A 13,999-nucleotide genomic window follows, 5' to 3' on the forward strand; every position below is an offset into this window, starting at 1 on the left:
GGAATCTAAAAAATAAACTACTGAATATTACAGAATTAAAATGGACTTACAGATATGGAGAACAAACTAGTGGCTACCAGTGGGGAGAGGGAATAGCTGGGAGGGGGCAATATAGGGGTAGGGGACTAAGAGGTATAAACTATTAGGCATAAAATAAGCTACAAGGATATATTGTACAACACAGGAAATATAGCCAGTATTTTATAATAACTATAAGTTGAGTATAACCTTGAAAAATTGTGAATCATTACATTGTATACCTGTAACTTATATAATATTGTACATCAACTATATCTAAATTTAAAAAAAAGTAAAAAGAATACATCTGTAAACATCTTGAGTTCCTTTTAGAACTCAGGAGAATGTATATCAAATTCAGGTCACAATTTCTATTCTTTTTAATTTCTTAGTGTAAAGAATAAACAATATGGTTTGCAATACTTCTTATCCATTTTAATGTTATTATACCTATTTCCTATACAAAGATTTTCTGAGATGTTTCATTTGATATGCCTAATAATGGCAAGACTGTTTGATGTAGAGCCTAAATTGTTTTCACAAACATTTGGAAAAATAAAAGAAAATAATGAAGATAACCAAATCTGTTTTGACTAATCATATGACAAATTTTGTAAAAGGCAGAGATTCCAGGAAAGAGTAAGTTAACAAAATACCTAAATTAAATGTGTTTGTAAACACAGTATATACTTTAAGAACTAAAAATATTTATTTTTCTGTTTCATCTTAGTATAACTAAAATGTAATATAATTCATAATGCTCTTTACTGTATTTAATCTCATGTGTATGTTTCATAAAACCTACATTCCTGAGGGTTTTTTTGTTGTGACTTGCATTGGTTGTGTTGAGGCTATGGCTAATCCATAGTCTAACTAAAGTATTTTTATAAACATGCAGAAAGAAGTGAAAAATCATGATGAAGGTGTTAATATTAGTTCTATTTTAACTGAACATCACAGAAAAGAAAAATACAGAGATTCTAGTAAAGATTTGAAATTTGTTAAAATGAGAAATGCCTTAGGAAGGCACAGATATGGAAATCAGGTAAGACCTTCCAAATTAAAAGTAACTTATTTATATTTTACACTCTTTTCTAATAATGCCAGTTATGAAGTTGTTTCTTCTGAATTATGTATATGTTATATGTGTTTATAAAGCATTTGTGTATAATTTTTGAAAGAGTACAAAAATGAGTGCTATGTACCTACCAGCTAGGTTAAGAAATAGAGCATTACCAGCTTTTTAAGATTCTGCTGTGTCATTTCCAAACTGCATCCCTTTTTCTTCCTCTTACCCATGATAGGTAACCTCTGTTTTGGAATTTGTTTTAATATTTTCTTGTTTTTCATTATAGTTTTACCACCTACATATGTATCCCTACCAATACATTGTTTAGTTTTGCCTGTTAATGAACTTTTCTAGTTTGTGGTATTTATAATCTTCTGTGACTTGCTTTTTTGCAGGTGTATATGTTTCATTGTTTCACAGTTATACCTTTTATCCATTTTACTATTGATAAATATTTTGGTGTCTTTTTGCTGGTTTGTTTTTGATGGATTGGTTGGTTTTTGTAACTGTGAGCATTTCTGCCATGAATAGTATGAACCTTTTCTTATATTACTTTTGGTGCACATGTTCAAGTGTTCCTCTAGCTTAGGATATATCCCTAAGAGAATTCTGGGTTATAAGGACTGTGCATGTTCAAGTCTACTAGATAATGAACAACTGTTTTCCAAAATTTTTTACTAATGTATACCCACTCCAACAGTGAATGAGATTTTGTATTGTATATAACTTTTTTTTTAATGTATCATAATTCAGACTCGTCTTGAATTTATATGGATTTTGTAACATACATCATTCATGTTTACATTTGTTTAATTGTGGTCTAAATATGTTTAGAAGGGAATTAAGAAAAAGGATGAAGATATTCAAAGGAATTATACTTTGAGGAAAAAACACAAAAGAGAGAAAGAAAGAGATTCCAGGAAGGACAATGAACATGACAAAATTACCGTAAGAAAGCACATTTATAGAGATCAGGTAAAACTTTGTAAGCTAAGCTGAAAGAAAACAAAGAACAGTTTTAATTTCTTTTGGCTCTTCCCTAATATCACCTACACATATAATCTGATTTTTGTGATTGCGTGCTGTGTTAAATATAACTTGTACATCTTATGAAAACAATCTTCTTGATTTGATCTGGTGTAATATTCATAATTAATGTTATAATTAGCTTTGGTTCACAATATTTGGTTCACAAATATTTTTACATGTGTACAGAAAGAATTTGAGTTAATAATCAGGATATTCAAATATATTTTATTTTTCCTGACTAAAACAAAAAAGAAAGGTTCTGACAAAAGAGGCTAAAATTCTTAAAATGAAAAATACACGTGTATGTAGTTTGGCTAATACATTCTAATCTAAATAATCTAAATTTTAGGGGTTGGTTTTTGTTTTTTGTTTTTTGTTTTTTCGCGGTACGCGGGCCTCTCACCGCCGTGGCCTCTCCCGTAGCGGGACACAGGCTCTAGACGCGCAGGCTCAGCGGCCATGGCTCACGGGCCCAGCCGCTCCGCGGCATGTGGGATCCTCCCGGACCAGGGCACGAACCCGTGTCCCCTGCAACAGCAGGCGGACTCTCAACCATTGCGCCACCAGGGGAGCTCAGTAGCTTGTCTTTTAAACAGGATCCTTCTTGTGTTAATTTTTCTAGAGTATAACTTTATTTTACAGTCTAGACAGCATGTTTATATGTATTCAGAAGGATCTTCAGAAGAATGATAAAGGTAAATAATCATGTTTTGTGGGAACATGGCAACCAAAAAACAAAAAAACAAAACAAGGGAGACAGAGAGGTTCCAGGAAAGGTTTGGAACAGGTTAAAATAAAAAGTACTTAAGAAAGTGCACATGTAAATATCAGGTAAAACTTTGCAATTAAAACATTTGGTTTTTAATTTTTTTAATTTCAATCTGTAATCTTTATGTAATATAATTGTAAGGACCTTTGCTGTAGTTAACACTGCATGAATGTGTTCTTGTGTTGTCTATTGTGATACTTAGCATTTGTGTTGACACTCTTTAGTACATTGTGTAAAGTACTTTTTTGTGTATACAGAAAGAAATGAAGAATTCTGTTTTTGCTGATCATGCCAAAGAATCAAAAACCAAGGATATCAGGACAGATGTGGATATTGCTGACATAAAAAATGCCTTAAGGAAACACATATACAGAGCTCAGGTAGAACTTGACGTACTAAAAATTTTGTATACTTTTCTCTCATTCTGTAGTGTAACCAAGTATAATAATAATAATAATAATGAGTCATTTTATTATTATGTTTAATATGTCTTAAAATAATTTTATTCATTAATTTTTGTTAATAGTAATTATTGTCTGTGGACATTTAGTAAATTGCTGAATTCTCTGCCATTTATACCTCAGTGATATCACGGATAAGTTATGTGTTTTATAAACTGCTGTAACTTGTTGCTTGTTAACCTGCTATTGGAGAATGAGGGCTAGAGGATCCCCGTTTCTGTTGTCCTCGTTCAGCCTCAGTCTGAGAAAGGCTTTGAGGCTCCCTGGGTTTTGGGGAAGGGCTTTTTCAGTGTTCTTGCCCTGCCTCAAGTAATAGGGGATGATCTGGGATCACCATCTCTTCCTGCCTCTCTCTGGGGGTAAAGGATTTTTTTCCTATTTCCTTATCCAGCAGGTTATGGGTTTGCATGTGTGCCCTGAGGGTAACCACATTTGCTACCCTTCCCACAGCAGCCGCTGTTCAAGCCTCAGCCTCCACCACTAGGGAGACTTTCTTTGGTCTCCCACCCTGTCTCTTTTCGTTTACATGAGCACCCAGTGAGGTCCGTGGAGAAAATCACGCCATTGAGTGCAAACTCCCCGCATTTTGTTGATTCCCAGGGGTTCTGCTTTCTCATGCTGGCCCACACTTGGCCTTTAGTAAATGGTGAAAAATTTACGCTGAAATCTTACCCACTGTAGTGGAGTCCTCCTATTCCTGCTAAACTCTCTCAGATAAATCGGTGCTCATGTCCCATGTCCTTGGAGGCTCCTCTCTTTCTTCATATCTCTGTTTAGTTTGTTGCACTAAGACCTCTGCTGTCCTAAGGGTTCAGGTGAAGTTATCATTTCGTAGATTTTCCATTTTTATTGTTTGTAATGTGGGAAGGCCTCTCTTTTCAGCTTTCTATATCCTAAGTGGAAGCCAAGCCTCTATCATTGTTTTAATTTGTATTTCTTCTGTTAGTAGCAAGTTTGAGCATATTTTATGCCTTCACTTGCCATTTGTGTATTTCTTCCTCTGCCAACTGCTTGTTGGTACTCTTTTCTCTATTTTTTCAGTAGGTTGTTTTATACCACTGCTTCTAGAACTCTTTATATAATCAGGATATTATCTCTTGTTATGTTTACAAATATTTCTCCAGTATAATCTTTTAAACAAATACAAACTTACAGGTATTTTACAATAGAGGAAGATTTTACATGTGATTATATACAAAACATGACTAAATTTTTTCTCCTATGGAGTTTTATACAAAAGTCCAGAGGAGCATTTTATAAATGCTCTCTCCATTTATATTTCTAATTATTAAAATACTGAGGACAATGGACCTATTCAGGTCTTCAAAGTAAATATGACTTTACCTTTTACATTATTTTAATTTAGAAGGGGAAAATAGAGACTGTTCATAGTCATGAGAGTGCCATTACCCTAAAATGATGGAGGTCCCTAGTTAAACATGAGAATCAGATCAATTATATCTATTAATGTCTTCCTGAATCTGATTTGTAAGTTTGGCCAAGGCTTTATGCTTTGTAAGCTGAACTGTATTTTTTGACCTAAAAATGTTTAATTTTAATTAATGGTTTCTGTTTTGTAGGCTATAAGATACAGCTGCATTAGAATAGATAAACAACCAGCATACAATGTTGAGGTAAGAAATTTGGAGTAGGGTGCTGATGGGGGCAAAAAGAAGCTTTATGTTTTATTATTAGTTGTTTTGATATAAAGGTATGTGTTGTCAGCAGGACAAAGCTTCTTATCAAATTTGAAATGTAGTTTCTCTAATCAGAAGTGAAAAAGAAAAATAGTATTCTATCAAAGCTCCAAAAAAAATTCTATACAGTAATAAAAATTGATAAGAGGAATTAAAAACTTACCTTGTGCTCATCACAGGTGAGTTATGTATCCCTATTCATACATTTCATAGGTTTCATAATTACTACTTCTAGATTAAATTTTCAGTGTAATACTTATGAGTATATTATTTTCTTTATATCATTATTCATTCCTTTAAAATTGATTGTTTTAGTCCATGAGTCTTTCAGAGTATTCTTGATTCTCAACTAGGTGAAATGAGTCACTTTTATTGTTAAAAATATTTTGACCAAGGGGGCTGTATTTTGTGGAACTCTTAAGAGTTATATTAATGTGCATGTTCAGAGTAATTTTATGATACTGTAGCAGTTGTCACTTTTTGCAAATATTGATTCTGCTTGATGACATCTTAATATATGTAGCGTATCTTAATAGGCATAGTTTGCTTATAAGTTTAAAAGAACACCAAAAAATAATTTTGCATCTAAATTAAAACTATGTGTGGTTGTACCTCCAACTGAAGTCTCATTATCAGCCAGACTTTGCAAATGCCTTTTAAAGTTTTCCTTTAGAGGTAGTGTTTCCTCTTACTATTCAAGGTGACAGAGAATAATAAATAAAACAATAATGTATATGTTTTGCAGTGCAATTTTATTGTTGTAAGACACATTCATACAAATCATTTTTTTGGAACCACATAACAACATAGTGAAGTAGTGAGGGCAGGGATTGTTCATTTTACGGATGAGGAAATTCAGGCTCCTTGCTAATACAAAATTTCATCTCAGAATTTTCCCCTTCTTTTCTTTGAGTCATAGAATCTTTCCTTTCTTAGGTTAAAAATGCTGAATTTCCCAGAGGTGTATTAAATTTAATTGAAAGCCTCATAGAAGGACAGTTTTTTAAAGAAGCAATTGAGGAACTTTCCTCTTTGCAGTCACATTATATCCCTCCTGTTTGCCTTCTTCACGCTCTTCTAGAGAACATTCTACAGGTAAGAGCAGTCTTACGGGTTTTATAGTCTTTCAAAGAATGTTAAACTATGAACACTTTCTCAGTTTTTGTAAGTTTATAGTTTATTTTCTCTCTTCATTATTTCTTTTCCTCATTTTAATAATAAATGCAGTACCTATTTATTACCATTTCTTTTCTGTTTTTAAACTCTATGCTAGGTATTACTCTGAGTGTTTTAACTTAATATTTTCTCAGAATTTTTTTCTGTGGCAGTAAAGTATCTAATGTAAAAATCAAATTATAAGGATCTAGAATGTCATTTAGTAAATTACTCATTTAGTACACTGGTAATGATTTTTATTCATAGTATATGTAGACACTGAACTTACTCCTTGTTCCCATTGTGAAAATCACTAGGAACAGCTTTTCAAAGGTAGATTTCTAGTCATATTCTTCATCTAGGTGACAATTTGAAGAAACAACAGGTTTAAGCTATGTCAGACTAATGTTGGTGATAAGTCAGAATGTTACATGTAAAGTTTCTTCAGTTCATTTCAGGTCACATTTGGGAACTCTTTTAATCACACTATAATCATGAGAAGTAAAATGGACATATGATATAGATTAGTCCCAATAGCTAGGATTATCTAATATGTAGGTACATATTTAGAGTGTGCCTCTCTCTCAGTTGCAGTATTTAATTAGCTAAACATCATGCTTCCATCTGTTCTTTGTCCAAACACATATTTTTGCCAAGAAAGTTAGGTCTAGGTTATTACAGTTTTAAACTAAATTAGCTGGTAAAACTGTACTTTTAGCTATTGTGTTTTATTTGTTTGTTTATTTTTAAATAATAGGATAACATAGATACGTTTTCTGGTCGATACTTTCATATATTGTCAGCTCTTCTTCACCTTCACCCTCCTTGGAAGTCCCCAGCCATGTCAAGATATTACTTAGAATTGTTTCAGTGTCCAACTTGTATGAAAGGGGCATGGTCTCTAATAGAAGTGCTTATCAGGTAAGGAATTTCACATGTGAGGATGTTAAATTTCATATAGTTAGTGTTCTGCTATGTATTTTTTAGATACTGATAAAAGAAGTACATTTCTTTTTAGAAAAATTTTTGTGTGTGTGTAATGTCTGTGTGTTGTATTTATTGCAAAGGCCAAGTCTAAGTTGGTCATGTTTGTCAATCATTTTATTTTTAAAAAATGTTTAATAAATATATGAAATGGCTCACAGGAATGCCAAATCATTATTTATTTTTATTTTATTTTTTAACAAAATAAGTTTGCATATTTTAAAAATTAAGAAAATGAATTTATTGGATATGAATATCATAAAATTTTGGTTATCAACAGTATAAACATTTGTAACTGTATACAATATCTGTTTTAGTGTTTCTGTTATATTTTTTCAGCTAGAAATTTGAATTTTGAAACTGAACTTAATGTTTCCTAAATATGTCATCTCTTTCATGCCTCTGCACATGCTGTCATCTGCCTAGATCCTTCCTTTGTCTTCCATATGTTAATCTCTTCAGAAATCCCTCCTATTTCTGCTTCTTTCTCTCAAACAGAAGTAATCATTTTTCTATGTCTTCTCTGATAGCTCTCTGTATCTGATAGCCTTCCTTTGTCTGGGAAGTACTTTATTTTTATCCAAATGTTCAGTTTTAGGGCGGTCCATAGTAGTAAGAGAAAGGATACTTGACTAGCCAGGCAAAAGCTAGATCTTCGGTTACCTCTTTGAGATCATAGGGATTTACCTACCATCTTGGTTGTGTTATATTTGAAGGAGGCTAATCAGCTAGCTAGCATGCATTTACTCATTCTTTCAAAAAATGTTATTGAGTAGTTACTGGGAGCCAGGCATTGTGCTATGTTTCAGGGGTAAAAAGATAAAATAACAGTTCCCACACTTTTGAAGGTGTAAACACAATTCTAACACAGTACTGTTCCAGCATAGGTGTAGGATGTGAGCATATATGGTTTACATATTTGCCATTCTTCCTAATTTACAAATCTGTTTCTTCCTTTGCTGTCATCACCTTTATTTAAAAAGCCTTCATTGCTTCTTATGTAAACTGTTGCAATATCCACTTTATTGATCTTGATCCTACTTTTTCCTTTATCTTCCAAAGTACATGCTTTGGAAGCATGCTCTATCCAAAGTGTGCTTTGGAAAGTATGCTCTTTCCAAAGTGGTCTTTTCATTTCCCAGGTAAAAGTCCTTCAACACACATATCACCTGTAGGAAACATTTTAAATTCCTTAGCAAAACATGTAAGACCCTTCATGATTTAGCCCTATGTATGTCTCCATTCTTCATCATTTTCCCAGGCATGCCCAATGACTGAACTATTTTCATTTCTTATCCCTTTGCTCTTATGTTTTATCTGTCTATATAAACCTCCATTCTTGCCACCCTATAAATACCTGGCCTCTCCTAATTATCCTTTAAAATGCAAGTCAAATGTCACTTCCTATCTCTTGCCCTTTCCTTTGAGTTAAGTTTTTCACTTAAATCAGCCTCTGACTTTTTTTTTAATTTATTGTGGTAGCATTGGTTTGTAATATATTTGTTGCATGTGTACATTATATTTCTATTTCTGTATACCTACAGTGTGCTCATCAGCAAAAATTGAGTTTCCATTTGTCACCATACAGTTGATCCCCTTCTCTCCACCCACCGCCCTACCCCTTCCCCTCTGGTAACCACTACTCTATTCATATCTGTGTTTGTTTTGGTTTGGTCTGGTTTGCTCAATTATTTTGTCCATTTGTTTGTTTTTTATATACCACATGAGTGAAATCGTAGGGTGTATGTCTTTCTCAGTCTGACTTGTTTCACTTAACATAATACTCTCAAGATCTATCCATGTTGTCACAAATGGCAAGATTTTTTTCTTTCTTATGTCTGAATAGTATTCTTTTGTGTGTGTGTTTGTGTATGTATCACATTGTGATTTATTCATCTGTTGATGGGCACTTAAGATTGTTTCCATATTTTGGCTAGTGTAAATAATGCTGCAATAAACAGAAGAGTACATATATCTTTTCAAATTAGTGTTTTCATATTCTTGGATAAATGCCCAGAAGTGGGATAGCTGGATCTTATGGTAGTCCTGCTCTTAATTTTTTGAGGGATCTCCATACTCTTTTCCATAGTGGCTACACCAGTTTACATTCCCACCAACAGTGTATGCAACCTCTGACTTTCAGAAGAGTAGATGCTCAGTGTTAAACATCTCCCTCCTCAGTGCTTATAATGTCTGGAACATAATAAGTGCCTTATAAATGCTTGGATGAATTAATTGATGCTACAGGAAATGGAATTCAGGCAGCTTAAAAGTAGACTTTTTAATAAACAGATACCCAGGTTTAATTACAAAATAATTGGGTCTGTTGGGAGTCTCGGGGAAGGTTCCCAGGAAAGTGGTAGGAGTACAGATGAGCTGGGTGATACTCGTCTACTTCTGAGTGTATTTTTGTTTTTTGTTTGTTTGTTTTTGTTTGTTTTTGCGGTACACGGACCCCTCACTGTTGTGGCCTCTCCCGTTGCGGAGCACAGGCTCCGGACGCGCAGGCCCAGCAGCCATGGCTCACGGACCCAGCCGCTCCACGGCATGTGGGATCCTCCCAGACCGGGGCACGAACCCGTGTCCCCTGCATCGGCAGGCGGACCCTCAACCACTGCGCCACCAGGGAAGCCCCGTATTTTTGTTTTTATAAATTTATTTATTTATTTTTGGCTGCAGTGGGTCTTCGTTGCTGCACACATGCTTTTTCTCTTGTTGCAGTGAGCGGGGGCTTCTCTTGTTGCAGAGCACAGGCTCTAGGCACACGGGCTTCAGGAGTTGTGGCACATGAGCTCAGCAGTTCTGGCTCGTGGGCTCTAGAGCGCTGGCTCAGTAGTTGTGGCACACGGGCTTAGTTGCTCTGCAGCATGTGGAATCTTCCCGGACCTGCGTGGGCAGGCGGATTCTTAACCACTGCACCACCAGGGAAGTCCCTGAGTGTATTTTTGAAACATTTCATAATGTGTGTTTTTAGAAAAAGAGAAAAGATACTATGGTATCCATCTCTGGCAGTTTTCAGATAGACTGAATAACTATATGGTCAAGGAGGATCTTTTAGAACAGATTTGAGTATTAAATGGATTGTTACATTTAATAGCTGTTAAGGGCCCTCCTAATCTGCGAGTGTGGTATTCAAAATAGATGGGGAAGATGGAGACAGAGGTACAGAGTTATAAGTACATTGTTGGTATAATTGATAATGAAGTTGGAAGAAAATTGTAATAAATGTTGTTGCCTGGACTCTCTCTCTTAGTCCTGCAGTTCTGAGTAATTTTATGTTCTCTTTTAAAAAATACTATAGGGCTTCCCTGGTGGCGCAGTGGTTGAGAGTCTGCCTGCCGATGCAGGGGACATGGGTTCGTGCCCTGGTCCGGGAAGATCCCACCTGCCGTGTAGCGGCTAGGCCTGTGAGCCGTGGCTGCTGAGCCTGCGCGTCCGGAGCCTGTGCTCCGCAACGGGAGAGACCACGGCAGTGAGAGGCCTGCATACCGCAAAAAAACAAACAAAGAAACAAACAAATACTATAGAACTGTGCTGTCCAACCCCATAGCCACTAGCCACATGTGACTATATTTAAATTTAATTAAGATTAAATAATTAAAAATTCAACACCTCAGTTTTGCACAAGCCATATTTCAGGTGTTCAGTAGAACATATCCCTCATCATGGAAAGTTCTGTTGGATAGGACTGCTGCAGAAGATGGAAAGAAAATAAATCCTGAATTTTTAAAACTTCAAAAAAAATAGCTCTAAATGACCTTCATTTTACTAAATAATGAAAAATGAAATAATTTTGAGTAAGAGGAGGATTATAGGGAGTATTATAAATTGAAAGTGTAACTGGTCATCTGAATCAAAAGGGTTTAATGAAATTCATAGTTTTTTTTTCTTTTTCAGTGAAATAAAGAATACAAGGGGAGAGTACCAGATGGTTGTTAACCATTAACAATCATTGAAAAATAGAGAAATTAGATCTCTATTATTAGAAAATTAACTGTCATGGGGTATTTGACAGGGTTTAATTTTTAAAGGAAGAAAATATATTATTCATAAAATTTTGTTGAATTTGCTTTATATTTTGTTAGAGCAAGCTTTATTAAAATTCCAGTGATTTTCTGAAGAAAGAAATACTTTGCTCACAAATTACTCAATGAGTTGTTGCATGTTATATGATTGTTGGGTTCATGTTTTCCAGGTCTTGCCTTTTCAGTGAAAGTTTTTGTCATCAAATTTCAGAAAATATTATTGGCTCTAAGTTGCTCCACCTGACACTGCTCAAATTTTTCTTTAATTTAGTTAAAAGTGAAGTCCGACATCTGAGTCAAAAGTAAGTTTTAATCACCAAAGAACATTTTTTCTATATATTGTCTTATGTACCATTTTTCTAATTATTTATCTACATATTTCTAAAAAAAACACCTTGTTTTCTAGTTTCAAGTATATAGATTTATTTTAAAAACATATGTCTAGATTCAGTCCTTCAGTAGCTGTAAAGGTTTGTATGCTTTTTTCATGTTTCCTTACTTCACATTTTTATTTTTCACTAACTTACACATTTGGATAGGTAAGACTGTTTTTGTTTTTCAGAATTTGTATATTTTTGAATTCTTTAGTAACTGAATGCTTAAGTAAAAAGCTATACTAGGTTTAATACTGAATCTATAATATCTGTAAGTTCTGCCTATGTTCTAAACCCTGCAGTTGCATTAGTGTGTACTTGTTGATGATTATGTTGAAATGAAGCCATTTAAAAAATTTTGTTTATTATAACTAGATATTATAATCCTTATATATTAATAGACTTCTATATTCAGAAATTGCTAGAATTTTTTTGTTTTATGACAAAATATTATGCCTAATAACCATAATGATCAAATTAGCAGATATTATGCCTAATAACTGTAGTGGTCAAATTGGCATAAAGATATACTTTTCATTCATATTTTTATTAGGTTGTATGACTGGTCAGATTCTCAGAGTCTGAAAATAACAGGAAAGGCAGTTCTTCTTGAAATCTTTTGGTCAGGAAGCGAGACATCTGGGCTTTTAACCAAACCAATAAATATGCTTTTGGAGTGGACTATATATTCTCACAAGGAAAAATGCAAGTCTAGTGATGTAAGTAGGATTAATTTACAAATGAATATTGGCCTATGGAAAAAAGTACTTCTTTGAAGTATGTGTCTTTTTTCTTCCCTTTATTCTTTGAATTACTTGAGACAAATTAACATGCACCCAAATACATCGTTTTCTACTTCGTTTATCTAATTTTAAGGTAAAGATTCTTGGAGGCTGGTTTTGTCATCTCACACTTGGCTGTAGTTCTACATCCACATTTGGACAGTTACTTGACCATTACTGTTAAGAAATCTATAGTTACTTATCACTCTAGATTTTTTTATTTTTGTACATTTTAATTTTTAAGGAACTTGTGATTATAAAAATTGAGTGAATCCATACAACTTTTTGGTACTACTAATAAAAAGTTCTACTTGTTTTTTAAAACACCTTTCTGGATGTTAAGAGTTATTTCCTGAACCATTTCTTCATAAGTAGGTTTTGCTTGTTAGAAAATCAGCATGCAGTGATTTTAGTATATTATCTATATGAAGGGTAACCAGGAACATTAAATGCAGAAAATATGTAAAGTGCATAGCAACATACTGCCCCACATTTTAGATGCATAATAAGTGTTAGTCACCTTTCCTTTCAAAATGAGCTTTTGGGGACTTTATTATTTACATTTTTATATCATTAATTTCTGCTCATTTTTTAAAATTCCTTTCTTTTTCTCTTCTATCTTGAATATTTGAATCTTTTTTCTATTTAGTCTTTATTTCTAATATGTACACTTAATATAAATTGCCTTTTGAGTGGAACTTGAGATTCATTCTGCAAGTTTTGATACTTTAATCTCGGGTGCTCTTATTGTTTTTTTGAAAGTGTTTTTTATTGTCAATTACAAATTCCCCTTTGATCCAAGAAATATTTTAAAAGAGTGTTTTAAAACTTCTAAATGGATGGCTTTTAGTTGTCAGATTTTGTCTATGCTTTTGTTATTAATATCTAAAATTATAGTTAAAAAATGAGCCCTGTATGATTTCCGCTTTCTGAAATTAACTCAACTTTTCTTTTTGACCTCATATAAGATTAGAGGCCAAAATGTGTTTTCTCTGTTATTCTACATTTTTCTCTATCACCTATTAGGTCAAGCTTAAATGTTTTAATCAACTCCTCTGACTCTACCTTGGGAATTTATTCTTTTTTTTTTAACAGTGTCTGCTTTATATACAGTGATGCCTTCTTGTTATTCATGACTGATGTATCATCATAATTGCTAGCTAGGTAATATTTTCTTTGGGGATAGAAAACATAGTAGATGGAGTGGAGACCTCTGGTGTTAAATAGCCATGAAGTCCCTTCTAGCTTAAGGAAAATTCTTACATAGTTTCTCTTCTAATTTATTTCCTCTGATCCTTTTTCGCTCCTCTACTTTTTAAGTTCCAAATGAACTTATGTCACACCTCCTCTTTGTATCCTCTGTGTGTTTTACCCTCTCATCTATATTTTCCATTTTTTTCTGTACTCGGAGCATTCTGGATAGTGTTTTCATCCAATTTCTAGTTCACTAGTCTCTTTTCAGCTGTATCTAATATGATAAACATGGCTATTGCATTTTTTATTTTTTGTATTTTTCCCAGTTTTAGACTTTTTCCTTCCAAATTACTATGATATATTTTTATGGTTTCTGGTTCCCTACGAAGTTTTCAAGGTTTTCTTTTGTCTTTGAACATGGCGATAATAGTTATTTTGCAGT

At 33.7% G+C, this 13,999-nt stretch overlaps 1 protein-coding gene across 1 annotated transcript in view; it reads left to right on the plus strand.

The window, feature by feature from the left end:
- Positions 1–13,999, plus strand: part of SLF1 (SMC5-SMC6 complex localization factor 1) — a 67,002-nt gene that overhangs the window by 25,148 nt on the left and 27,855 nt on the right. Inside the window, exons 7-14 of the mRNA XM_030847803.2 lie at positions 917–1,063; positions 1,922–2,062; positions 3,143–3,265; positions 4,927–4,980; positions 5,980–6,138; positions 6,956–7,119; positions 11,378–11,509; positions 12,135–12,300. Of these exons, the coding sequence (XP_030703663.1) occupies positions 917–1,063; positions 1,922–2,062; positions 3,143–3,265; positions 4,927–4,980; positions 5,980–6,138; positions 6,956–7,119; positions 11,378–11,509; positions 12,135–12,300 (1,086 nt within the window). The remainder of the gene's footprint in view (positions 1–916; positions 1,064–1,921; positions 2,063–3,142; positions 3,266–4,926; positions 4,981–5,979; positions 6,139–6,955; positions 7,120–11,377; positions 11,510–12,134; positions 12,301–13,999) is intronic.

Source organism: Globicephala melas, chromosome 3 (genome assembly GCF_963455315.2).
Source record: "Globicephala melas chromosome 3, mGloMel1.2, whole genome shotgun sequence".
NCBI lineage: Eukaryota > Metazoa > Chordata > Mammalia > Artiodactyla > Delphinidae > Globicephala > Globicephala melas.